This window comes from Myotis myotis, unplaced genomic scaffold (genome assembly GCF_014108235.1).
Source record: "Myotis myotis isolate mMyoMyo1 unplaced genomic scaffold, mMyoMyo1.p scaffold_m19_p_12, whole genome shotgun sequence".
Classification (NCBI taxonomy): Eukaryota; Metazoa; Chordata; class Mammalia; order Chiroptera; family Vespertilionidae; genus Myotis; species Myotis myotis.
Window position 1 is genome coordinate 38451395 of NW_023416316.1, and position 27277 is coordinate 38478671.

At 39.0% G+C, this 27277-nt stretch overlaps 1 protein-coding gene across 1 annotated transcript in view; it reads right to left on the minus strand.

Annotated features, from left to right (window-relative positions):
* The window catches only part of RORB (RAR related orphan receptor B), a 172188-nt gene that overhangs the window by 13469 nt on the left and 131442 nt on the right, over nucleotides 1-27277 (minus strand). Inside the window, exons 4-8 of the mRNA XM_036329112.1 lie at nucleotides 24154-24555; nucleotides 7302-7423; nucleotides 5957-6089; nucleotides 1956-2063; nucleotides 102-212 (exon numbers count right to left, since the gene is read on the minus strand). Coding sequence (XP_036185005.1) covers nucleotides 102-212; nucleotides 1956-2063; nucleotides 5957-6089; nucleotides 7302-7423; nucleotides 24154-24555 — 876 coding nt within the window. The remainder of the gene's footprint in view (nucleotides 1-101; nucleotides 213-1955; nucleotides 2064-5956; nucleotides 6090-7301; nucleotides 7424-24153; nucleotides 24556-27277) is intronic.

Sequence of the window (27277 nt, forward strand, 5' to 3'; positions counted from 1 at the left end):
TTAAAGTTTCTCTTGAGCACCTTGGCTGAGGTAGGTGTCATCCATGTGAAAGATAATAAAACAGGTTAAAAAGAAAAGGTAAAGACCTCAGCCTTCCCTACCTGGAGATATCAGAACAGCAGATGAGAACAAAGCAATCTCCTCCTCAGTGAGCTGCAAGGAGCACAGATTCTTTGCAAAGTCAAATGCTTCATTCACTAGGTCATCAGAACCTATAAAAGAAGGCAAGTCAATGAAAATACTTGATTGGAATGGGCAATAGTAAGAAAAGTTATTCAAGATTTTACCTAAAAGGCACGTAGAAAGAATATTTCCAAGTTGCTATCCATAAAAAGTGATTTAGTAGTAATTATAGATGAGGAATCCAGGCAACATCTTGACCAGGTAATGAAAGTTAATATTACCAGTGAGGGGCACATGGAAATGGTGTGTGGCCATTGTAATATCCAAGTGGGAATACTTGGCATGAGCCTAATTGTATAAGCTTGAAATTAGTTTCAACTAAAACAATTTAAATAAGTGATTTGGGGCTCCTTTAGTATAGCTCAGCATTCATAGAAAACCTAAAACATTATGTATAAGGGGCTGAGGGCTATCAGTCATGATGGCACTTGAACCTGGTAATGTACGGTGAGCAGGGGCCTTGAACTGAGATGTTAAAAATCAACAGAACAGAGATGAGGTATCTTTCAATTTGATAACTTCCCTGGAAATTTGATTGAGGAATAAGCATTCATTTATTTTTATCTTCTAATGAATGATTTGCAGGTCAGTTGGTTAGCCATTGTGAATTTTGGCAAAATATTGCTTCACCCCTACACTGACCCTGGGTAAATGTTTATTTTATGAAGCTGGAAATATCCCCAAGTCGCTTGCCAAGGCTTTTCCTCCTTTCTTGAAAATCTAGCCTTGGAGATGATATGGACGTGTATCAGCTGCAGAAGGAAACACTGCCAGCCCTGATGGTGCTGCTGCCTACCATATCACCTAACGGCACAACAGGTCAAAGGGCAGCGGCCTTCTTGGATGTCTGTGGGCAGGATGTGGAACAAATGGTACTGTCAGTCGTTAAAACCTTTCCTGGCATTAGCCCATCTTTGCTAACGTTCTTCTTATCCACGCCATGCACTGATGCCTGGATGTGAATGATACACAGGCTTCCAGAGGCTGACTCTGAGCCCTCCCTGAGCCTGGACTGGGGGTCATTTTGGGCAGGCTGACACCCACTCTACCTGTGGTCCCAGACTTCATCAATTAACAGGATGAGTGTTACTTCTCAGAATGAGAAACAAATGAAGGAGCTCCTCTCTTAAGTATCTTAACTAATGATTATGACTCTACATTAAAATGTAAGAGGTCACCCATGGATCACCAGTGGTCTACATAATATACTTCATGAAACAGTAAACTAGAAGGTATAGAAAAGCTGATTCTATAAAGAATGACCTATAATGCAGCCCAGATCTTTTAGAGACAGTCTTCATGGATTTCCGAATGAGTCCTGGTCAGTCCCAATAGGTCCACGGTTTTCTCCATCCTTTCATGTTTGGATGCATAGTTATAAGATCTCAAGAGTTAGATAAAACATTGGAGGCTCACCTAGTCCAACCCTTATTGGAGGTGGGATACTATGGCCGGCCGGTGTGGCTCAGTGGTTGAGCATTGACCTATGAATCTGGAGGTCTCAGTTTGACTTTGGGTCAGGCCATATTTCCTAGTTGTGGGCTTGATCCCCAGTGTGGGGCAGGCAGCTGATCAATGATTGACTCTTATCATTGATGTTTCTATCTCCCTCTCCCTCTCCCTTCCTCTCTGAAATCAATAAAAATATTTTTTTAAAAAGAAAGTGGGATACTAGTTCACAGTAAAGAAGGTATTTTATTTACCAACTGCAAGCTTAGTAGAGAAATGGTTGGTAGCAAATAAAATTGTGTCATCATCAAAGGTAAACTTACCTAAGGCTTTGAACATTTGCATTCCTCCATATTTTCCTTCAAACAGAACAGTGTTGTTTAATGGGTTGAAGGCACGGCACATTCTCACTAAAACCACTTCTAAGCAACCTATGAGAAAAAACAACAACTATGTATAATATATGTAGTCATAAAGAGGTTGTTACTTCATATAGGTCAAGAGACTTTTCAAAAACTTTAAAACATGCAAGACATATAGACACATATACAGAAATCCTTCAAGATTCCTTCCCAAGTAAAAAAATACCTATTTTTGAAATGTAGCTTTCTTGGCACTATGTGAGGAATTAAAGATAAAATACACTTAAAAGGTGGCTGAAATGGAGGGAAGAAACAACATTTTTTAAAGCTATATTTCTTTTTTTTTTTTTTAAAAAAAGAATATATTTTTTTGATTTTTTTACAGAGAGGAAGGGAGAGGGATAGAGTTATAAACATCAATGAGAGAGAAACATCCATCAGCTGCCTCCTGCACACCCCCTACTGGGCATGTGCCCACAACCAAGATACATGCCCTTGACCAGAATCAAACCTGGGACCCTTCAGTCGCAGGCCGATGCTCTAGCCTCTGAGCCAAACCAGTTAGGGCTAAAGCTATATTTCTTTCTATTTTTTGACTAATATTGAAGTTGGTGTCAACTCTTGAATTCACAAGTGATGGTAAGTGACCTAGAAAGGAGCTTTGCGGCAGGCAAGCCCAGGCTGTTAACTTTTGTACCAGTTTTGATATTGGGAAAACTAGCTGTCTGCTCCCGTTTTTGCATACTCCATGTATATTTTAGCACATGATGACTTTACGCAGGGACTCCCTCAGTGTGTTGCTTGGGGCACCATTATATCTGATGTTCTTTGAAGTGAGGGTTTCTTTGGTCAAATAAGTTTTGGCAAAATGCTGAATATGTTCTCTCTCCAGAGATAAATGGGTTATGGAAGGAATGAGTCTGAACCATCACAGATCAAAGGTTTGGAAACATCCCAACATGAAGGACCTTGTTCAACCTTGAGGGACCTCGCATTTCTCTGACTTCACTGCTAGCCCACCGAGGACAGGACCCGTGTCTGCAGCCATAGGCAGCTGCGGTTATTTTATTCACTCAATATATGTCCATGACCTAAAAAGGCTCTGGTGCATAATAGTTGCTTAATACATATTTATTGAATGAATTAGTTTACTACCGTTACCCCCCTACCCCCCAACATTTATTGACATCCCGAGGAACTATATTGCTTCAGTTTCTCCACATTTGGGAGAAATGGGATTTTGCCCCGTAGACTGTTGGAAGGTGATAGCCATACTCAGAAGCCACAAATTTGCATGAGGGCATCACATGGGTAATTTGGCCACTCTCAGTGGTATACCCAAGGGTACCCATAGTGCCTTTCTTATGCGGCTGCTTTATATTTATGCCTGTGTTTTGTTTCTTTTGTTCTGCTGATTTCTCTTTGCTGTCCCTCATAGGTCACCTGCAATAGGGGCTTGCACATAAGAGGGGTTTTGCAAATGTCAATCGAAGCAATGCTTTTCTAACAAAAACAATAGGTACCATTTATCGAATATCTACAATGTGGAAGGCACTTTCCAAGGCCCCTTACGTTCATTATTTTATTTGCCCCTTACAATACCATGTCAGATAAGTTTAAAAAAATTTTGTTGTTGTTGTTAATTCTCACCCGAGGATATTTTCCCAATGATCTTTTAGAGAGAGGGGAAGAGAGTGAAAAAGACAGAGAGAAATATCGGGAAAGACAGAGAACAACATCGATGTGAGAGAAACACATCTTGCACATGCCCTGACCAGGGCCTGGGCTGGGGAGGAGCCTGCAACCAAGGTATTGAACCCTTGGTTGTGCCCTTGACCGGAATTGAACCCAGGACCCTTTGGTCCACAGGCCGAAGCTCTGTCCACTGAGCCAAATCAGATAGGGCTCAGGTAAGTTTTATTAACTCCTTTCCGTGGATAAGTTACAGGAGGCTCATGTAACTCTACCTTTTATATTAAAGACAACATTTTTCCAGCAGGCAGAGATGATAAAAATTATACGGTCAAATGGTTCCCAAATGTCAGTCCATGGACCAGTTATGTCTGAGACTTACTAAAAAATACAATGGACTGGATTCCCCTCTATGAGATTCTGATTTCATGGGCCTCAGATGATGCCCATGACTCAGAGCAGTCAGTAAGCTCCTCTGATGCAATTCCAGCTTTAGAATCCATTCTTTCTAGTCCATCTCTTTACTTTACAAACAAGGAAGCGTTCATCTAGAGAGGATACCTCAAGGTCACATATCAACTGTGGTGGATTTTGTTTTTCAAAGAAAGTCATGAAAATATCTTCCATTCCACTTGCGTTTCTAGAACCTTACCACTCCCCCATCAAGAAGTAGAATCTGTGTCTCCTACCCTTGAACTCAGGTGGACCTTCATGACTGACTCCAGTAATACCTTCTGAAGCCAAGTCGGAGAAATGCTAGGTACTTCTGTCTTGTTCTCTTGGAATGGTAGCTTTTGGAACCTAGTAACCGTGCTGTGAGAAAGTCCAAGCACAGTCTGTGGAAAGGCTCGCGTGGATAAGAACTGAGGCACCCAGCCCAGAGCCTTGGTTGAATTCTGGACTGTCAACCAGCACAAATTGCCAGCCATGTGAGTTAGCCAATTTGAAAACGGATTCCCCCACTGCCCCCCATCAAGTTGCCTCAGTGAGCAGGACAAGCCATCCTTGCTGAGCCTTGCTCAAATTGTAGCTTTGGGAGAGCCAAATAAATGAGTGTTGTCATTTGAACTAGTTTTGGGGTTGTTTTTACACAGCAATCGGGTAATCAAGTTAATGTTTGAGGCAAGATTCACATCAACCTGAATCATTTGGTAAAGAAGCAGCAACTTAAAATAACTTAGAATTCTATGTGAATTCTAAGTTCAAATGCCAGCTTTGCTGTATATTGGCTTTGTGATATTGAACACTTGAGTCATATTGAGCCCTTCACTTCTATGAACCTTCACTTCCTCTTTTACAAAATGGAAATAATACCTACCTCATAAGATTAAGTAAGATGTCAGAGGTAAGCATAAACATATATATGTATGTTATTATAGATATAAGAGTACATTATTATTACTATGGTCTACCAGTGGTCGGCAAACTGCGGCTCAAGAGCCACATGCGACTCTTTGGCCCCTTGAGTGTGGCTCTTCCTAAGCCTTAGGAGTACCCTAATTAAGTTAATAACAGTGTACCTACCTATGTAGTTTAAGTTTAAAAAATTTGGCTCTCAAAAGAAATTTCAATTGTTGTACTGTTGATATTTGGCTCTGTTGACTAATGAGTTTGCCGACCACTGGGCTTGACCATGAATGTTAACATGTACACCATGGTGGTTCTTATCTTCTATTTTCAAATAGGGCCAAGAAAGACAAATAATTTTTTTTCCTGTTTGCGTAGTAGTATCTGCAAAGTCAATCATGTGCAGTTTCTTTAGCTACCTCCTCATTGTGTGTGTGTCAGAGTATGTGAGAGAAGGAGGAGGGAATGATGAGAGCACAGTGGAGATTCTCCCAGTGTATTCTGGCTGCAGGCTATCCTCATTAAAATGATTGGAAATGACCACAGAGGCAGAGCTCAGCTAGCCTGGATTCCCCCCCACCCCCCAACAGAAGGCAAGTAGTACATTTTAGAGCCAGCTCAGCAATTCAGCCACCTTGACACGCTAATTACTTGCACTGCCTGTCAAGCTGGGTATCTCAACCTTTGCAATTAATAGCTCTACTTTCAATAAGCAAAATTGTATTTGACTTCAAAGGGGGAAGTGAGTGAGTATCAGGGCATTTTTTATTGCTGAGAGTTTCCTTTGGGAGTTGGCTGACAGTGTGGGTGGTAAAAACGAGGTACATGTTGGAAGGAGGATTTTCTAGAACCAACATTGAGCTCAGGGTCGACCGCATCCTGGTCTAAACTAGCTCCACCCCATGCATCTCTGCCTTGCTTACCTGACTTCAGAAGTAGAATCTGATCGTTTTGACAGAGTTCCATGAAGCCTGTTATCCGCTTTGCAAACTCTACCACGTACTGGATGGCGTGAGTGATCTGGATGGCACATTGCTGCCATAGTGCTTCCCTGGACTTCAAGAGAGAAAAGAGAATGTACGTGGAATAAAGGGCAACTGGGAGAGTCAATGAAATACAATGAAATACTCAGGGTTGCCCTGCTGTGCTTATCTGTCACTTAGGGAACAAGGGGGGAATTTACCGGATTCCTTTAAAAGAGGTGGGCAATATTTTCTAAGATATTATTTTGACCTGTTTGAACCTTGATATGCCACAATTATCAAAGTACTGAGTCTAGAATCATGGAAACATTGCAAGAGCATGTAAAGATAGTTATTTATAGTTTCTTTTTTTTTAAAAAAATATATTTTATTGATTTTTTACAGAGAGGAAGGGAGAGGGATAGAGAGTTAGAAACATCGATCAGCTGCCTCCTGCACACTCCCTACTGGGTATGTGCCCGCAACCAAGGTACATGCCCTTGACCGGAATCAAACCTAGAACCCTTGAGTCTGCAGGCCGATGCTCTATCCATTGAGCCAAACCGGTTAGGGCTATAGTTTCTTTATCCTTTCCCCCTCCTTGTCCTCCATTACCTCACCTAAATAAACTCAAGCGCTTAGTCCATTTTGTAAAAACAAACTCTTGCACTTAGGGATATGAATTTCATCCATAGGCTTTTGTAAGGTTATAAGAGCCTTATTTTCATGTATACCTGATGGATACTAAACTTGTTATATTGTTTTTTGTGTTCTTTTCCCAGAACTTACAGAGATTTTTTTTTGTATAAAATTAATTTTAAGGGAAAAGATATCAAGTCAAATTGCTCTCTTAAGTAATACAGAATCCCAGAAATGTATTTTGATCTCTGGGTTATTTACTTTGGAATGGGAAACATAAATCTAACTGTATTAATTCTGGTTTTCATTGAGCATAACTATACTTTTGTCTTCTTATTTATATAAAAGTGATAAGATGTCATTGTTACAATATATGTTATAGTCAAATATTGAGAAACAGGCAGATTTAGACATTTAATTAAAATTTCATTTATTGGTAGATCTTATAATTGAGGATCTCAATCTCAAAGACATTTTGATTGTCATACTTGTGTGTGAGGGGGTGCTACTGTGGGTAGAGACTAGGGATGCTGCTAGACATCCTACAATGCACAGGACTGTCCCTACAGCAAAGAATTGTCCAGCCCAAAATGTCAATACTTGTGAAGTTGAGAAAGCCAGAAATAGAGAAACTACAGGAAAACGTTCCTGTAGTTTCCCAGAGTACCTTGCTTTGATACGCTTTAATTTCTTCATAGGTGTGGGTCTGCCACGCCAGCTGGTGTAGCTCCTCCATTGTGTACTGACATGTCTCCAAGTGGGACTTAATGATGTTCTGTGCAATTCGATCTATGAGAAAGGATATCAATTGATTTGAGGGTTTGTAAATGAAATTCCACTCTGCTCAAAGAAACCTGCAAATAAATATATTTGCTCATATTTTAAGCAGGAAAGGATTAAGCAATAATCTAAAATAAAAACAACAGTTTTCTGTGGAAGAAGGAGAATAGATAGAGGGACAGGGATAGAAGCTAGACTTCTCTGATGACATTATTTTTGTGGATTTGACTTTGGAACCATGTGGATATCTTACATAATAAGAGGAGAGGTGTTATAGATGAAATAACAGGACTCATGGATTGATAATTATTGATGTTGGGTCATGGGGGCATTATATTCTCCTTTCTAATTTTTTATATGATGAAATGTTTCTTTAAAAGAGTTAAAGATAAAATGATTATATTCATAAAAAAGGTAGTAACAAACATAATCAGACTTTGGGGCCATTTATCCCAAGTGAGTTGTAGTTGGTATTGTACCTTAAATACGGATGATTTGGGGTTTGGAGATATGAAATTTGAGTGATAGAACCAGACAGAAGAGCTCTCCTTAAAAACCTATTATCAGTCCCCTGAAGTTGGAGCTGGTAAGAGGTTTCCTCATAATTCCATCTGCTGTTGGAACACATGAATAAGGCAGTATCTCAGAATATTGTCCAAATTACACGGGAGTTCTGTATATGGGGTGTGAGCAAAATGAAGATAACTGGTTTTTAGCCTGTTGAGTATTCTTCGCTCATACGGAAATGGGATTTTTCTTGTGTTTCAGGTTGTGCCATTTCAAATGTAACTTCTGTGACAGTTTGTTTTTCTAAATAGATATTTTTTATTTCTCCAAGATAACTCTCAAAGCAGTATTTAGGTAACTTCTTTGGCCTTGCTAAGCTTCTGGTATATATGGTGTGAAATAGAGTTTTAGTGATGGAGAGAGAAACTTCTAATGAACTTCCCAAATTAAAAAAAATGTCATATAGCCCATTGCCTGGCACATTATAAACACTGAATAAATAAATTACCATTCTTAGGACATTTTATATTGTTTGTCCTTGGGGAAGCAGTGTGATGACTTCAATGGAAACAAAACAGAGAGATTTAGTTTTGGAACCACTGCTGCACTGAAGGAAGAAATTTCAATATTTACTAGATTTTTTCAATCAGAACTATAAAGTGGTAGATGTAGAAAATACTGCAAATGCTAACTTATGATTATAGTTATGCTCTATCGGATTCAGCATTAAACATTTTTAGACTTTCACTGCTTATTATCTTATAAAATACTTTCTTTAAAAATCCTATGCTCAAAATTTTATTGAATATCCTCCTATATTGTAAAAAATGGCAGGAATAACTCTATACATCATATTAAAATAGATTGGTATGTCACGGTTCACCATTTTTCAATTTCACTTGGGCAGTTTAATTACTTAGAGTCTAAAAAAGCATGTATCTATTCCTTAACAGGTATATAATGAAAACATAGATTTTTATAGTTCTTTAGTTTTCAAACCTTTATCTTCTTAGCATAGTTTGTTTTCATCTTCAAAGATATGCTGGTTTGTTAGCTAAAATTTACAGGCTTCAGGGTTAATGAGCAAAACTACAATTGCTGCTCAAAATTGCATTATGAAAAACTCTTTACCTATTCCATTATGGCACATTCTAAGAAATGTTGGCTGAAGTTTTAGAAATATTTAGCCTTTTACCACCAAAGCTTAGGGTTTATGGTGCATGGGAAGGAGTGGGCCTAATAAACAGATGGGCGGGTGAAGCAGAATTGGAAGTTAAATCCACATGCATGCTTTAGCACTCGGCTCAGATGTCCATTTCTGGTGAAGGTGTCCTGCTTCTCTGTGTCCTCGTGTAGCAGGGCCAGCTGCCATTGCACTTTGATTCTGACTCCAATTAAACCCTTAATCTAGACAGACTCACATTGTGGTTATTTGTGTAGACTCTGTTTGTTCCATGTCCTTCACGATTGTGAGCTCTTCAAGAACTAGACTGCTATGTCATCCTCTCCTGTTCTCTGGTAAATTAATGTAGGGGAAGGAGCACCTCTTTGAAGGGCCCATTTGCTTTTAAACAAGGTGTTAATTACACGCCATTTTAAATAGTTGCTTCCAGGACCTACCCCACTTACAGTCCAGCGGTTCTCAACGTGTGGGTCGCGACCCCTTTGGCAGTCGAATGACCCTTTCACAGGGGTCGCCTAAGACCATCCTGTATATCAGATATTTACATTACGATTCATAACAGTAACAACATTACAGTTATGAAGTAGCAACGAAAATAATTTTATGTCTGGTTCACAACATGAGGAACTGTATTTAAAGGGCCAGAAGATTGAGAACCACTGCTCTAGAGCCATTTTTACAGGGCTAGCAAATAGTGTTTTGAAATTGAGTCTGTCTTTTCTAGCAAGAATTCTACAATGTTTGCAACATAGAGTGCATGGAGGAGATAAGGAGATAATAAGACTAGGGATGGAAATTGTGATTAGAAACTGAAGGCTGAGAAAGGAATTTGGATTTTATCTTGTAGGCGTCTGGGAGTTTGTGGAAGCTGTGAAGCAGGAGAGTGATGTGGTTTTTGTGTTAGAAAGGTGGTCCTGGTCATGGCAAAGAAGAGGAGATGGCATTGGAGAGTAATGTGAGATTCGTCAGGTGGTTGTGAAAATTCAGGCAAGATGTGAGGGGGTTCTGGACTAGGTAAGAATGCCAGATAACAGTGGAGGGGCTAGATTCAAGACAATTCTGAAGGAGGATGCACAGGAACTGCAAGTGCAAATGAGAGAGAGAGAGAGAGAGAGAGAGAGAGAGAGAGAGAGAGAGAGAGAGAGAGAAGTGAGGAAGAGAGAGAACATTTACATAGTAGGTGCTCAGCCAATGTTGAGTTAGTAAAATAATGTTGACAATATTCATCCATCTGCCCATCCATCATCCATCCATCATCCTTCCATTTTCTGCTTTATTTCCCAAAGGATTTTAGAAAGCTTAGTTTGAGCCTTCATTTAATGATTTTAAAACCTAAGCATTCACAATGGCTTTGAAGTCAAACATTAAACATGCACAATTATTTCCCATACTCTTGTGGGGAGAAATAGAAGGCAAATCTCTTTTTGACATAAGACTTGTAAATATCAATGAGAGCTCAGACACAGTTGCGAAGCAGTCCCCCTCCACTTTCTTCAATGAGTCTGCAGTGCAAAGGTGAGCCACGTGCAAAAACCCAACTTGACCCTCTCAAAGCTCAGGTCAATAAACCACAAAGTAAAGCTAGACTTGGTCCCATAGGAACGAGGCCCAAGGGTTCACTCTGTCAATTAGAAAGATGCGCAACCGAGAAGACAGTTTGCTTGAACTAGAGTCTGCAGTTGTGAAAAGGGGAGAAAGATTAAAAAAAGAAGGGACAAAGGGAGAGACAATGAATACAGTATGCAAAGTTCCTGCTGGGAGCCAAAGGAACTTTTAAGAGTCCTTGCCTGGAAAAATAGAAAAGGTAATAGTAAACGCTACCATCTCCAGGGACCAACCACATGAGAAAGTCCAGACAAAGAGACTGAGGTAAAAGAGCAGAGGATGCGGAATCTTTCTGGGCAATCACATCCCCTTCATCCGTTTCCCCGACTTGGATTGCAGTTGCGCTCAGAGCCCAGTTTTTGTTGGATTCTTTGACTTGGGCTGCAGGAGGCACATGTTGGAGTCGGCACGGGCTGTGCTGGGATAATGGGTCCGACAGGAACACGGCCCACATGACTGACTAATGGGAAATTCTACCACCTGCAGAGGCAATGCCCGTAGGCCCTACACTCTGCCCTTCCTAAAACCAGGGATGAGGCTGGAGATTTCTTTAAGTGGAAAATAAAATGCAGTTAACATCTCAGCAGTTAATTTTCTGTCTACAGAGGTTTGTCCAACTCTCTAAGAGTATGTGGGCTGCTTTGATAATAAAATGATATCAAGGACTGAGAAAAATAGTTTGACATGCTCAGTCCAGTCACTTCCTTCAATCATGATGGATAAAATGTAAATATTGATGCTGGCAAGGGAAAATTGGGTGTGTAATTACAGGTTAATATTAAGTTCATGATCCCTATTTTCTATTTGTTAATTTCATGAAGAATAGCTTCTTTTCACTTTCTCTTCTATTTCCCCATATAAATGTATACAGCTTTTAAAACATAAAATTGCTTTGTTTTTAGACTTTGACCCTGATGCTTTTCTTGAAGGAAGGCTTATTGGAACTCAAGATTTATAACCAATTAATAACATTTGTAACTTCATGTATTAAGTAACTCTCTTTATGAAATAGAAATGATAATGTGGGATTCAAGAGAAAGGATCATCCCAGAAATCTTTAAAATAATTGATACAGGGGTATGTTTATGACAGAGATGGTGGTGCTGGCTTCATGGGTATATATTTATCACCAATATCATTAAATTACATACATTAAGTATATATAGTTTTTTTGTATGTCAATTAATACCCCAATGAAGAGGTTTAAAAATAATTGATATAGGCAAATATGCTCTGTAATTTTTTCAATGTTATTTTGTATTAGTTTCAGGTATACAACATAGTGGTTAGACAGTCATATACCTTACAAAGTGTTCCTCCTGATATTACCAGTACCCATCTGACAGCATACACAATTATTACAATGTTATTGACTATATTTCATGTGTCTTTACAACCCTGTGATGCTTTATCATTTTTGATGAAAATATTTTAAAATGTTATTAAAATTGTCTCTCTTCCCTAGAAGTGTAATCTTAAACCCACTTAGGGTTAATCTTAAATACACTTATAATATGGGCAATTCTAAGAAGAGAGAAATAAAATTTTTAAGGGAAAATGGAATAAAATTGGTGGTAATTTTCAATAGTGTGTGCATAAATCATAGGACCCTGGGGCTGAAACTAACTTCCTTTCTCTATTTCCAAATGGACTATATCTAAATAATTCTAGAAGCTGGTTGGGTTCTTTTCTATGGAATTCCCATCCCTCCCCAGTCCTCATCAATCTTCATTGTGATCTATTGAAATAAGTAGGAAGGAAATCCCCCTTAAGGCATTTACAGATAGTTGAGACGCATATGATTAAGTTCTCATGGGTAAATGGAGTTTTAAAGGTGAATCGTATTAGACAATGGAAAAATGATATTTTGAAGTAATGCTTAAAGATACACACACACACACACACACACACACATTTCTTATATATTTATCCAAGCAATAAAGCAAAGTTTGGAAACAAGTCATCCGAATTACCTAATTCCATGTAGGAAAAGAGGCGACTTATGCTTATTTCTGTGAGAAATAAGCAAACTGACAAGCAAGGTGACAATTTCTTGTTTATAACTGTAATGTTATAAAATGAGGACCAGCTTGCAACTACTAAAATAGCAAGTGACCTTCTGCAGCTCTGATTTCAACCACTCAGCGGGTTTTTCCACCAAAGGGGCTTATTTTAGCTCTCACTAGACATTTCAGCAAAAGGTGCTCCCAAAGGCTACAGTGTCTCAGACAGCCACGGACTCTGAGGGTGATTGCATTAGAATTCCACATCCTGGGAGAGGGGAAAGTAGAGTGTATCTTTAAAAACTGCTGCTTTTAGTGTTATTACCAAGGGCACCCAAGGCCCAACTGTAGGTGAGAAGGCCTAGACTCAAGGCTATAGATAGCATTACAGAGGGTTGCATTGAACTTCCCAATTCTTTCTCCTCCCCCTCTTTTATTTCCCTTATTTTTTTAAAATGAGAAACGATGGTTCCTCCTTGGTGAACTATATACCCCCTATTCATTTTTCTCCCCAAAGGTTTTTTTTTTTTTTTTTTTTTTTTTTTTTTAACTTGGAAGTAGTCTTCCTAAAATACTATACCTCAGCCTCAATCAAAATGATTAATGAATTTTTGATTTTTCACTTGCCTTAAGGATCTAGAGAACTGCTCAGTTCTCTGTTTAGTTTATACTACTAGTGTGAAAGTGGAATTCTTAAGGGATTCACTTTAAATTAATGCCAGGATATCTCTACGGACTTGCTCAAGGCAAGTTTTAAGTGCCTGCATTAGGTTTTCAGAATATCAAGATTCCTCAGAATCCATGCTCTGAGGCAGTAACTATAATAACTGGTTGAAAGGTGAACCACTTAACCAAGTATGCATTTTGTCTTTTTGACAATAGACCACTAGTTTTATAAGTTTTCTATTATTTAGTAGAACAAGTCTACTGGTTACAGTGTAATAGGCGACAATGTCAGAAAGGACAATGTCAATGTCAAGACCTTTCTGATTTTTCTAATTTCTATTTAGAGATCATTAATTTTTTTTAGCACAAATAGAATTGTGCTGTCAGCATAAAAACATCAGTAACATTTAAGCTTAAAACAGCCATCTCTTAGTAATCTACATCCTCAATAAGAAAGTAGTTTTTTTAGCATTTAATTTCCTCAAATTCTTTTAAGAAACAGTTGGGGACAAAAATAACCTATAACTCATTTGTTGGCTCACTTTCATGGTCCAACCACTCATAACTCTCTCACCAATGAATTAGGGTAGCTTCTGGTCTTCTTGTCATACAAATTCTATTACCAATTATTGTATCAGAGAATAAAATAACTGATTTTTACTTCATGTAGACCTGAGCCAAAGTGTTCTTAGAGTTCTTCAATAAAATATATTAATAAAATAGAAGATTATGTTATTAACTATAAAAAATAATAATGAAAATGTGATAAAACACAGTTCAATGAAATATAAACATAGAGAAAGACAATGAAAAAATCAGATTAATACATAATAATAATTTCTAGACAAAGACTGAATGAATAAGTTAATAAAAAAGTTAATATTTTCTCAAATTTCAGAAAGCTTAGGTAAGAACATTTAAAAAAAATTTTGCCTTTCATTGGAGTCCCAAATCTTGGGAGTGGGGAAAGTTGAGTGTATCTTTAAATGGGACATAAAGATTCTGAGGATCTTGATATGTCCCTTCACCATCCTATTGTCTATGTCCATGAGTTATGCATATATGCATACACATTCTTTCATTGATCTCTTCCCACCCACCCACCCTCCCCCTCCTTCTCTCTGAGATTCTGCATTTTAATAGAAGGTAAGAAAGCAGAAAGTAAAGCAGAAAGAAAAACTGAAAGAATCGATATAGCATTTATGTTTCAGCAGAGTGTATGCAAAGGGAAGAAACAACACAGGCAGCAAAACAAATGAACTAAGAGGGTGGCTTCTTAATAATTTAATAATGAAAAACTGTTTAGGATCACAAGTGTTTTCATTTTATTGCAATAGTGCATGACCAATGTTTGAAAAATTACAGTTCCCTTTCTTGAAGCTAGCTAAGAAAATTGATTGAGAAAGAATCTATTATGAAAACATTGCATTTCAAAATTAGCTTTCATAGTAAAAGACCTTCGCAGAACAACCAGCAAAGATCAACTTACTTCAATATCCTAGACTTGGTGAGTTGTAAGATGAGGAAGCCAATATGCCCCCATTCAGACTTTTACTTGAGCCCTTTGGAAAGTCGCTTAACATCTTAAAGTCTTAGTTTCTTTGGATTTAATTTTCCATTTACAGAAGGATTTGGCAGCAGAGAGACATTTTCTAAGGGCTCTGTGAAGCATGGCAACTTGAGTGTGAGGGTCTTCCCAGGAATTTCCCTGTTTTGACTCTTGGAGGAGAGGTTTTACAGTTACAGAGGTTGAGAGTACAGCTCACAGTCCTAAAAGCACTTGAAGAGTCTTGATAGAGCAAATAAAAAGTATATAATCCAGAGCCCATTCAAATCTTTTCCTACTCGCTTTTAAAAACTGCACCTCCACACACTACCCGAAGCACAATTAGTGAGTCACAGATGATGAAAACCTAATTGTGAAACTTGCTCAGGGCCATCATTAGGATTGAACTTTACTATTTGGATTTTGTTGACATATGAATTGACTGTTAATTTAAACACAAGCAACTCCTCCCCTAACCCACCCCTTCTTTGGAAATGTAGTCAATGTATTTCTGACCTTTAGAAAGAACTAATTCAGAGAAAGTCTTTGGAGGTAAATTTTACATTTTCTAACATTTGATCTAAAATAAAATAAAAAACTTGATTATCTTAAATAATACATTTAATAGACTAAAGTTTTAAAATAAGCATTTTCTAAATAGTCTAGCACAACATTGTCCTAGAATAAACCTGTCTAAAAACCAAATAGTTCCATAATAGACCTCATAAAATAGTTCAAATTTAAGTAGTAAATTCTTTCTCCTCAGTATTGAGGGTATATTTTTAAAGAAAACTTTATAACCTAAAATAAAAATGAAATAAAACAAGTAAACCCAAAGCCTTTCTAGTTAGGAACATTTCCAAGAGGTTTCCCCAATTTTGTAATCATCATATAAATAAATCCTGTACCGGTTGGTAGAGAGAGCCTGATAAGTCGGTTGTATACTAAGCTAATAGCACTAAAGTATTATTCCAGAAACTTGGTCATCAATCGACATTTCTGTGTTCCATAGCCTATATGGCATTTTAACCCTAGCCAGCTCCTCCCCAAACAGTGCTGGACACTGAGGCTAAGGCCATATCCAACCTAACCAGTGGAAAAGCGACTCAGAGCTTTTTCCGAGACCAGTATCAAAGCTTGCAATGAGTTGAAGTGCTATTCAACAGTGGGGTCTGTTTCAGAGGCTACCTTATAAGCATAAACATTCCCTCCCTCGATAAGTCACAGGCAGAACCTCATGAAATCTGCTTTCCTCCTCCTCACTGCAGAGTATTTCATATCTACTCTGGCTTTTGAAATTGAGTGTATAAAATGGAATTGGTTTTCCAATAGCTTCTCAAGAGCTCCCCTCCCCCTCACCCCCAGGTAGGTGGATTTTAGAATCTTCTTGTGAAGTTCTGAATTCTGAGTAAAAAATTTAATCCCAAACTAGTCTCTCTAGAGGAAGTCCACTGAGGAAGATCAAATTTACACAATTTCAACTCAAAATAGAAAAGGTGATTTAGAAGATTTACCTAATCTAGTGAATGCTAGCACTTTGGGAAAGTTGTATTATCAGAGGTATAAGCATGTAGTGACTAATATGTAAACAACTACTATAAACAGATGTGTAAGTACTTGAATTAGCATGTACTAGTATGTGTGTATCACATCTTTATATTTGTTTAGAGCCTTGCTGGTCACAAAGTGCTTTTGTCTACATTATGCCTTTTACTCCACTTATGGGTAATCACTGCTTGAGCATGACAGTAGGGTTATTACAACATATTGCTAGGTGATTTTTAGATCATCTTTGTGAGGTTATTAAAAGATATCTAGGAAGATATGGACTTGAATGACCCTAGCAAAGAACTATAGGGTTCTTTATCCTGGGATGCTCCAGAATAATTCATGGCCATGAACTGGTGACAAATCAAGTTGTTTAGCTCAGTCCCTGTCCTCAGGGAATTCTTAGATAGAAGGCAGGATACTGGAGAGATTATTTGGGTGGCAAAGAACAAGGTGGTGCTAAAATTTCAGAGAAGTCAAGCAAGTCCCTCTTTAGTGACCAAGGTGAACCATGTAGGTCTGGGCTCAGGCTGGTCCTTAGTAGTCAAGATGTATCTTCATTTTATAGTTTCCCGTTTTCTCTTAAAAGGGGTGTGGGAAGGTAATTAGGTTGGAGTGTGACAGAGAGGACACGGGAATTTGCCCTGAAGCTGTATCTGTATAGCAGCTCATTCTTTCCACTGATTATACATGAACTTGGGCTGTTGTGGGATTGGCCACCACCCTCTCCTTGAGCTGCCTCTGATTGTCCTTGATTCTCATTTTAACCAGATATCTTGTTTTTGTTTTGTTTGTTTGTTTGTTTTCAGGAGGGTGGCTGGAGAGAAGAGTCTGGTGCACAATTCTGGTTTGATTGTGGTTATTAACTGTATATGTGACAGGGTTTTTCAGCCCCATGGAAAGTCCTGGATGTAGTCCTGCTCCTTGGGAGGGAGGTGTGGCCGGCTGCTGCCATAGTGAGTGCTTCAGCATCGTTCAGAATTGCCTGATTGTCTGCAGATCTCCTCTCCACCACCCTGTCCTTCTTTGAAAGTGGCTGTAACAAAGGGAATATTTGTTCATATGGCCAAAGCTCCCACCAGGACGTGGGAGAACAATAATCCTTCAAAGTCATTTAGTTCAACCACCTTATTTTTCAGATGAAGAAACTGAGCCTCAGAAAGCTGAACTAATTTGGAACAAGTTCATGAGGCTCCTACATGCAGTCAGGACTCTCCGTTTTGAAGTCCTTTTCCTAAGCTGCCTGCAGAGGTTGGTTGGGCTGAGGGTGGGAGGGGGTTAGATGACTGAGGGATTGCAAGATGTCATCCCCCAAAGCAAGAGAGGAAGAACTAAAGACACCATATGTTCCTTTCCCCACACTGCTTAATGGTTTTTCTCACAGTTTAGTCTACTTTCATTCATTTTAATGACTAACTAGGCAGTTGCTCCTAAATCAAATGCCTATCTATGTTTGATACAGGTGTGATCAGAGGACATAGAAAGTACATAGTTAGAGTTAAATTCTATTCTCTGTGCTATTTCTGAATGAGTAGTTAAATATGTATAGACAGAGAAATGCATATTTATCTAATATACGTTCAAATATACATAGACAGATTAAAGCAATCTATAATAATAAAAGCACAATATGCTAATTAGACCAGACATCATTCCGGATGAAGCCGGGGCTGGAGTGAAGCCCGGGTCCCAGGTGCCAGAGGGAAGCCGATGCCGGCAGCTGGGGAAGGAAGGCCTACTCTTGCATGAATTTTGTGCATCAGGCCTAGTTATAGAATATTTATCTATAGAAGCGTGTCATTAAAGGTGCTACCTTAAGACCACAGCACCCACTTGGGGTTCTTAATAAGTAACAATTGAAATATCATCAACTTTTATAGAATTCCCCAAAATAAAACAGTACTCGTCTATCTTTATGTTTCTATATAGACTTGACAGAATAAAGTAGTACACTACAGGAAATAGATCACTTTTAGGCCAATCCCCTTTTGTAATCCCCTCTAACTATTTAATTCTCAGCTTCCACTATAGGTTCACTTTTAAATGTCTATTTTTGATGCTTAAAATTCCAGGTTCCGTAAATAGAACACAAAAGGAATCTGAAAGTAAATCAATGCTTAAGATTGTATAGGAGAGATCAGTAAATTTACATTTCATTGTCTTTATCTGGAAAGGAAATTACTGAATAGAACAGCAAACTTAGGTGATGTGTGTAAAAGGCGATTTATCCCTTTACCATCGCAGCTAACTTGATGGGTTGTTGTTTTTTCTTCCTGCTTTGAAAAGCATGTTGTTTGGCAGTTTTGTTTTTTGTTTTGTTAATCTTCACCTGAGGATATTTTTTTCATTGATTTTGTTTTTTAGAGAGAGTGGAAGGAGGGGGAGAGACAGAGAGAAAGATTGATGTGAGAGAGTGGAAGGGCGGGGGAGAGACAGAATCATTGACGTGAGAGAAACACATTGATTGGTTGCCTCCCGTACACGCCATTTTGGGATCAACCCTGAAATCGAGGTATGTGCCGTTTAAGGGAATCAGTCCACGGCCCAATGCTCTACCACTAGCTAGGGCATGTTTGGTAGTTTGAATTGTCTTGTTGTCTGGTACCTCATAGATATATTGTCAATCATCTCTGAGCTTAAATGAGCTTTTGCTAAGAGTATTAGTCCTGCAGAATCTCCCAGACCATCTGAGGGCCAGAGTTGGGAAGCAAAAAACGTGAACATCCACTTCCCTTCTCTGCTTGTGTGCCGCTATCCTTGGGTGCCCCCAATGACTGTGAACTTATACTTCCAGAGACATAACACATCTACCATGTCAGCTTGAAGGAAAATTCCAGCCAATCCCAGTTAATACTGCTGCCTAAATATTAATTTGAAGCTTCCGTTGACCCTTCTCTTATTTCATGTTTTTTCCTCTTATGGGATTTTGAGAAACCCAAGGATATAATTTTTGAAATGTTTCATATATTTCTGTCTACTTACATTTTGTTCTATTCATTGAGTGATGGGAATAAATTATTCTAAATAAGAGATGTGGCTCAGAGTAAGCAATAGCCCCAACCCCCTCACCTCCCGGAGGGTTTGCATCAGGCCCAGGACTTATATAATATGTTACGGAATTGCAATTATTTATTTTCCTGTCTGCATCCTAGACAGTGAGGTCAGGAACCATGGTCTGCTTGCTTTGAGTGCCTGGCACATTTCAAAAATATATCTTTGAAGGAATGCCTGGCAGTCTAAGGTAGTAGAATAACCTCACGTTAGAATTTAGGCTTCACCACTTACTATGTAATCTAGGAAAATCACTGACTGTTTCTGAACCTTAATTTCTTCATCTGCACAGTGGTGTTCACTGCCCAACTGAAGGTACTGGTGTGAGGCTCAAATTGGCTAAGATGCGTAAAAGGTCTTTCTCCATTTCTCTCCATATATAAAATATTATTATTAGGTTCCTTAACCAAGAAAGTGTGTAGTTTCTATGCTCTACTTTTTGAAAGACAAGTTTGGTTTTTCTGGGGGAATATTCCTGACTCTGATAACATTCATATGACTGGCTTTTTGGGATCTTCATACTGTTGCTTATATAGTTGTTTTATATTTTAATTAAAAATTTTCCAAATTGTAAGACTATAAACTCAGTGGAATAATAATAAAAAAAAAACTGGTTTTAAGAAACGACTGCTTTTAAGATGACCCAATATCAGAATAATGACCTGGTTGAGCACATTTCATCGCTCTCTCAGAAACCAGAGGACGCGCATAAGGACTTCTAGTCCCAGGAGTGATGTTAAAAAATTCTTTAGTGTGATACAGCCTTGAATTCACCTAGTGAAATGGGGCTAAAATTTGACTTTGTATTTGTCTGCACAGGTTCTCTCTCTGACAGCTTGCCACTAGCTCAGTTACACAGATGCTCATTAATCAAGCAAGTCCAAATGTCAGCATGTTCACGCCGTGAGCTCCTTTGTAGCACCTAGAACAGTGATGGCGAACCTATGACATGCGTGCCAGAGGTGACACGCGAACTCATTTTTTTGGTTGATTTTTCTTTGTTAAATGGCATTTAAATATATCAAATACATATAAAAAACATAAGTCTTTGTTTTACTATGGTTGCAAATATCAAAAAATTTCTATATGTGACACGGCACCAGAGTTAAGTTAGGGTTTTTTAAAATGCTGACATGCCGAGCTCAAAAGGTTCACCGTCACTGGCCTAGAAGGTCGTCAGGCAGGCAACAAACACCAAACATGTTTTGCGGTGGGAACGCCGGTTAGCTCAAGAGGCTCCCTTTGTTGATGGGATAAACATACTGTGTGATGGTTAAAAGAATGGGCTTCGATGTTACTCAGACCTGGGCTTATGTGCTTACTTTGATTTTGACAAATTTTGTAACTTCTGAGTCTCAATTTTTTTCATCTGTAAAATGGACATACAAATACGTATACTAGTATAACAGGCATAATAGGATTGTTATGAGAATTAAATAAAGGACATTGCTCAGCACAGTGCAGGTGCTCAATGGAAGGTAATTATATGACCTGTAATAACGAGTAATGTTATTGAGTAATAATGAAATTAATAACTTATCATATCAATTATATTAATAATAATAATAAGGCTTATGCATGACAGATTGTCTTAAGAACTTGCAAATATTAACTTATTTAATGAACACACACAGGTAGGGACTGTTATTTTCCCAGGTTTACAACTGAGACCCAGAGGTTAGATAAATTGCTTACAGGGAAAAGGCCCACCGCGCTTTGAACTCAGGCAATCTGACTCCAGAACCAGAGTTCTTAACCACCAATGCTGTACCTCCGATGCCTTCTCACCGATACTGTTATGGACTTAGGTTTTAGTGAAATGAGCGGCAGTTTTCTGCATGGTGCAGGAAAGAATAACATGTCCAATTACTGTGGCTTGTCATAGGTGCCAACACCCATAGAAGGAGTTTGTGTCCACTAGATGGCATTGCTGTTTTAAATAAATGTGAACCAAGTCAATATTTAGGTTTAAGAGCCTGCTAAATATGGGAGCACTAGCAGGACAATCTAATCGCACCCCTAAGAGTCTGATGAAAGAGGTCTCCAAAGTTTAAGAATATCTAGAGCTATTCTAAAGACTAATGGTATCTTGAAATAATTAAAAAATATATGCCAGTCCATTTTGGGTATCACTTTCTATGAAAAAAATCTGGATGAATTTTGAGATTATCTAGTCCAAAGGCAGCAGTTCAGAGAATAATAAACTGAAGGCCATAGAGGAAAAGTGACTTGCCTACGGTTACCCAGGCCTGATGGTTTTGGCTGTATTTCTTTTTCCATAATTCTAGTGATTCTAGATTACAAGAAAACTATGATTTTTGAATTCTTACAAGACTTTATTTTTTGGGTATGGAGCAGAATGCTGCCCAAGCATTGTGAGTTTTATTTCATTAGGTTTTGGACATGTGTTCCAAAACAATAGCAGACTCTTGCACTTAGATATTAAGTAGCATAAAAGTGAAAAATGGTGCTGACTCCTTCCTCCCTTCCTTCATTCCTCCCTCCCTTCCTTCCTTCCTTCCTTCCTTCCTTCCTTCCTTCCTTCCTTCCTTCCTTCCTTCCTACCATAACATGCTCTCTTGGAAAGATTAAGTGACTTCACTTAAAAAGACTGTCCCTATTTGTTGACAATTCAGTATGTGAATATTAAACCCACAACAGGTAGCAAAGTAATGGATAAGAAAAAAGGCTCTGGAATCAGACTGCCTGGGGTGGAAACTGGCTCTATCACGCAGTAACAAAAGGAACCTGGGAAAATCAGGAGACTTCCCTAAACCTCTGTTTCCTCATCTGTAAAATGGGAATAATACTGTTACTTGTAAGATGCTTGTGAAAATTAAAGGGATGTGAAGTGCCTGTGATGTAGTTAAAAAGCAAGGTTAAGGATATCAATAATAACTAATATTTTATATTATAGCTGATGTTCAGTTTTCTACATCTCTCAATGTGTGTCATTACAGATGTTTTGTCAACAACTTCTTTACTCACTGTCACATCCTGAATTGTTAAAAGAGAGAAAGAATGTTCCGGGTTTTGTAACTGTGTAACATTGCTCCTCCCTCCACCAGATGGTGGAAGCAGCCAAGAAACATATGGCATGTACTTCATTATGTGTTCACATCAACTTTATTTAAAACACTCGTAGGCTTTAGGCTCCTACTCACAGTGTAGACAGAGAAGGCGCCTGAGCAGTGGATACAGCAATATCAGCCAAAAGTTACTAGGCATTTGCTGAGTTCCAAACATTGCTCTGTTTTACAAGTATTAACTCACTCAATTCTTACAACAACCATGTGCTCTATAAACTAATACTTACTCTTTTTAAAGAGCAGTAATAATAATAATAATGAAAGATGAGTAAACTGGGATTTAGAAACTTGCTCCAGCTCAAATAATAAGCCAGGGTTGGAACGCAGGCGGCCTGGTTCTTAAACACGCTTGCTCTGCCATCTGTCAGGGTGGGCTGTGAGGAGGCCTCAGAGGTTTCTGAGCTCCACATGCCTTTCCCCAGTACACGGAGTCCTGCCACAAAGCCTGGTAGCCACTGTTTGTTTAGCTCTTCTAGGCTACTGTTAGCATGCAACGCCAGGAGGGGAATGTGTTAAACCCACATTGGTATTTTTATGGCAATTAGTTAGTGAGATCAACTGGTTAAACATTTCATAGGCTCCTGAGCTTCACAAGGTAAGACACAGTTGTGACAGGTAAGAAGAGAGCATCCTAGGATAGGTCACTCTTGAAGACCACTCCTTAGGACGCAAAGGATATCACAGCAGAGAGAGAGAGGACTGCGTGACTGATGCAATCACGCTTGTGACTAGCCCTCCTTACCAGAGCTAATTTGTTGCTCTTAGGTTCTGACATACTCCAGACTAGACGCTTTCATTGCCAGTAACTCAGATTTTATTCCCATGTAGAATTCTTGAATTCAGATTTGCAAGAGGCTTAGAGGTCTCCTGGTCTACCCCTCTGCCTTTACTAAGAAGGAAACTGAGGTGCCATTTGCTTCTGTTATCTTAGAGCAGTGGCTCTCAACCTTCTGGCCCTTTAAATACAGTTCCTCATGTTGTGAGCCAACCATAAAATTATTTTCGTTGCTACTTCATAACTGTAATGTTGCTACTGTTATGAATCGTAATGTTATGAATCTGATATGCAGGATGGTCTTAGGCGACCCTATGAAAGGGTCGTTCGACCACCAAAGGGGTCGCGACCCACAGGTTGAGAACCGCTGTCTTAGAGGGAGAGTTGGAGCCCTGTTCATTCAATTATTACATCCTGTGTCTGTACCCCTTAGTTATTTCACATGAAATAGCCCCTTGCTGAAATTTTCCTGTTTATACCAATAACATTTTTCTTTCAGTGATGAACCCAAATTTAACAGATAGCTTCTGTTCTTTACAGATAGCATCTTTCTATTTAGAATTTCTTTCTTCCTTTGCTTGAGACAAATTTTTATGAGATAGGGAAACAATGACAGTTATTAGAAAATATTTTAAAATCAATTACTTTTCTCCCTAGAAGCCACGAATGCAAGCATTTCAACAAACTAAGAAAATGACCCTAGAAATAGGACCAAGGCAACTTCAAAGCAGAATTTCCAAAAATGAGCTGGGAGACTTCCACTTACCGATTTCAGTCATTGTTATCCCTGGTGCTAGCTGCCCGTTGTTGAAAGAGCTATAGGTAAACAAGTTGGATACGGATGTGAGGTCATAGATGGGTTCTTGCTTGATCTGTTTGATCCCAGTCATGTCAAGTCCTGACTGATCAGGGGACGGCTGGCCGGAATCCACGTTGTAATAACCCTCGGATTTGGGCAGGTCAATGACATGTCCATTGGCATAAGTGCCGCCGGCCTCATTGTTCAGGTTGCTGAGGCTGTTGCTGATGCTGCTGCCATACACCCTGGCGAGGGCTTCCGCCTCCCCGCTCTGCTGCTGCCGCTGCTCCTGCAGCCGCTGCTGGTGCTTCTGCACCTCGGCATACAGGCTGTCCCTCTGCTTCTTGGACATCCTCCCAAACTTTACAGCTGGGTCAGAGAGAAAAGCAGAAAACAGTGTATGCAGTTATCATTCTCGCTAACCACCTCAAGTCCAATGGGTCATGGGTGGCTGTCCCCTCAATATCAAATGCGTGGACTCCTAGCACCATAGCCCAAGAGCCCATTCATTTGCACTCTGTATTTGATAAAAGTTATATTCATGGGTGTCCTTACTGGTTTATGTGCATAGGGAGAATTCAGTCTAAGCAAGGAAGAAACGTGAACACTTACGTATTTCTTATTGCTGTGAAGTTACAAAGCATATTTTCTTGTTCTTTTCTACTTGTGGGGAAAAAAATCAAAAATAATACAAACTACCAAATAGTACCTGCTATGAAGATGTCAACCTAAACTCATTGTTAACTTCCTCTCCTAAGCATTAGGATTACCGGATTGTCAAATAGGACCTTATTATTTCACTATTTTCTAGTGTGTTGGGTAAGAACAAGGATGTGGGGCAGGGTGATAAACATAGTTTTAAGTAAACCACATCATTTGCCTTCAGTTGGCTTTTGGGGTCAAATGAAACGGATCTTTGGAAGAAGTTTGTGCATTCAGTGGCCAGCAAGTGATCCAACAGTAACCCCTTCTCTCTCATTCCACACTCTCCCTCCTGAGTTTTATATTGCCCGTCTCTTCTGCCAAAAGCCTTAGCCATTCTGAGGAAAGAGGAGGAAGAGGCTTTGGAAGTGGTCATAGAGTGATATGAGGATGCTTTCATCTGAATGCACTGTTTCTTTTTAAAAAATATATTTTTATTGATTTCAGAGAGGAAGGGAGAGGGAGAGAGAAATAGAAACATCAATGATGAGAGAGAATCATTGATCGGCTGCCTCCTGCATGCCCCACACTGGGGATCAAGCCCGCAACCCAGGCATGTGCCTTGACTGGGAAACAAACCGTGACCTCCTGGTTCATAGGTCAACACTCAGCCACTGAGCCATTCCTGCTGGGCTGAATGCATTGTTTCATTACTTATAGAACGTCAGGTAGTGACGTTTCCTCACCAGCTGTCAGCTCCCATTTTAGGCTGTGAACATCCTGAGTCCAGGGGCTCCCTTGACTGAATCATCAAGCTGTATGTTGTTCAACTCATGTTAAAAGTGGGAACTTTAACATGTGACAAACTTGGAGGCTCCTCTCTGAGTCTCTGTTTTCCTTTGTGACAGTGTTCCCGCCATCTGATGGTGTTGGGAGCTCAGAGAATGTAGAAAGAATCAAGTGGAGGCAAGAAACTGGTTCAACCCCCGATTCGGTCATTAGGGTTGATGAGAATAACTCCTGAGAATAACTAAACAGGGACGTGCTTAAGAACTAACTCTCCAGCCCCGCATGAAGGGCCTACAGAAGAGATCCCTGCTGCGAAGGAGCTGCCACTCATCCCCAACATTCCTTCAGTTCATTTTCTCCTTCTGTTGGTTACAGAGCTACCAAATTTTATCTAAGCATCAGCTGGTCAGAACAGAGACCACCTTTCCCAGCCTCTGTCACTGCCAAGTGTGACTATAGATTAAGTTCTGAGTAACTGTGTACACTTTCTGGTGTCAAGCATGTAATTTTCCTCCTTCCTGCCTGCAGCCCAATCTCTTCCTATTCCTCTTTAATCCTATGTTTTTGCTTTCAGATGCTGCCTAAGTTGGAAAACAAATTAGCAATTATCCAGTAATTTTTCTGAATGAAGAAAATTAATCTGGTTAATTCAGACCAAATTCCTCTTTCCAGCTCAACTGTCATTTCTGTAGAGTCTTGAATCATTTAGATAATTGTATTCAACTTTGTTTGTAGAGACACTGTCTTTATTAGACTCTGTTTCTCAAAGACAAATTTATTTGCTTACTAATTGTTGTGAAATTTGTAGTTTGTCCATGGACAGAATTCTATAGTGACTTTTAGGGAAAGTGTTCTCTGTACCTTTATGTTATATCTTTATACATAATTTACTACATATAATTCTCTAGTGAAAAAAATTATTTTGTATAAGAAAAAATAAATCATGACACATTTGGATTCAGAAAGAACCTTTTCCCCCCATGAAATTAATGTGACATGCTTCGTTATTTGCTGAGCCTCTGTTTGTGGCACTCATGCAGGATTCGGACAGCTCTTTGTTACAGAGCTATGGTGGTGAATACCAAATTTGTACCTATTGCTATAGATTAAGATTTTTGTTCGGTTCGAGTATATTTGCTTTCTGACTTACTTTAGTAGAATAGTTTTGCATTTGTTTGCTTAAAATTTATAGGGAGAAAAAAATGGATAATGAGAAGCTCTTCTAACATGAAGAGAGAAATGCAGTGTCTCTTTTTAAACTCCTTTCCATTCGATCCTTGTTTTAGATTTCTACACACTGTATTTAGGTGAATTATACATTGTGGTTGATTGATTTTATTAATGACCCTGATTTTTCTTACCTACTTCCACTTCTTCCCCGTGTACAGTTCAGGGCCCTTTTTTCTGTGTAGGCATTCTTACTCAGGGTCATGTGGCCTGTTCTGGGCCAATGGGATATTGACATATGTGACACAAATAGAGGCTTCCAAAATGCTTATGTGATTGAGTATGTCACCATGAAAAGGACAGGCCTCACCTAGCTTGATGGAGGATAAGATATGTGAGGTGGAGTCGAGTCACCTCAGTTATCCCAGACAAAGTCATCTATAATCAATAGAGGCACAGACTAACCTGTAGCTGATAGAAGATGAATGAATGA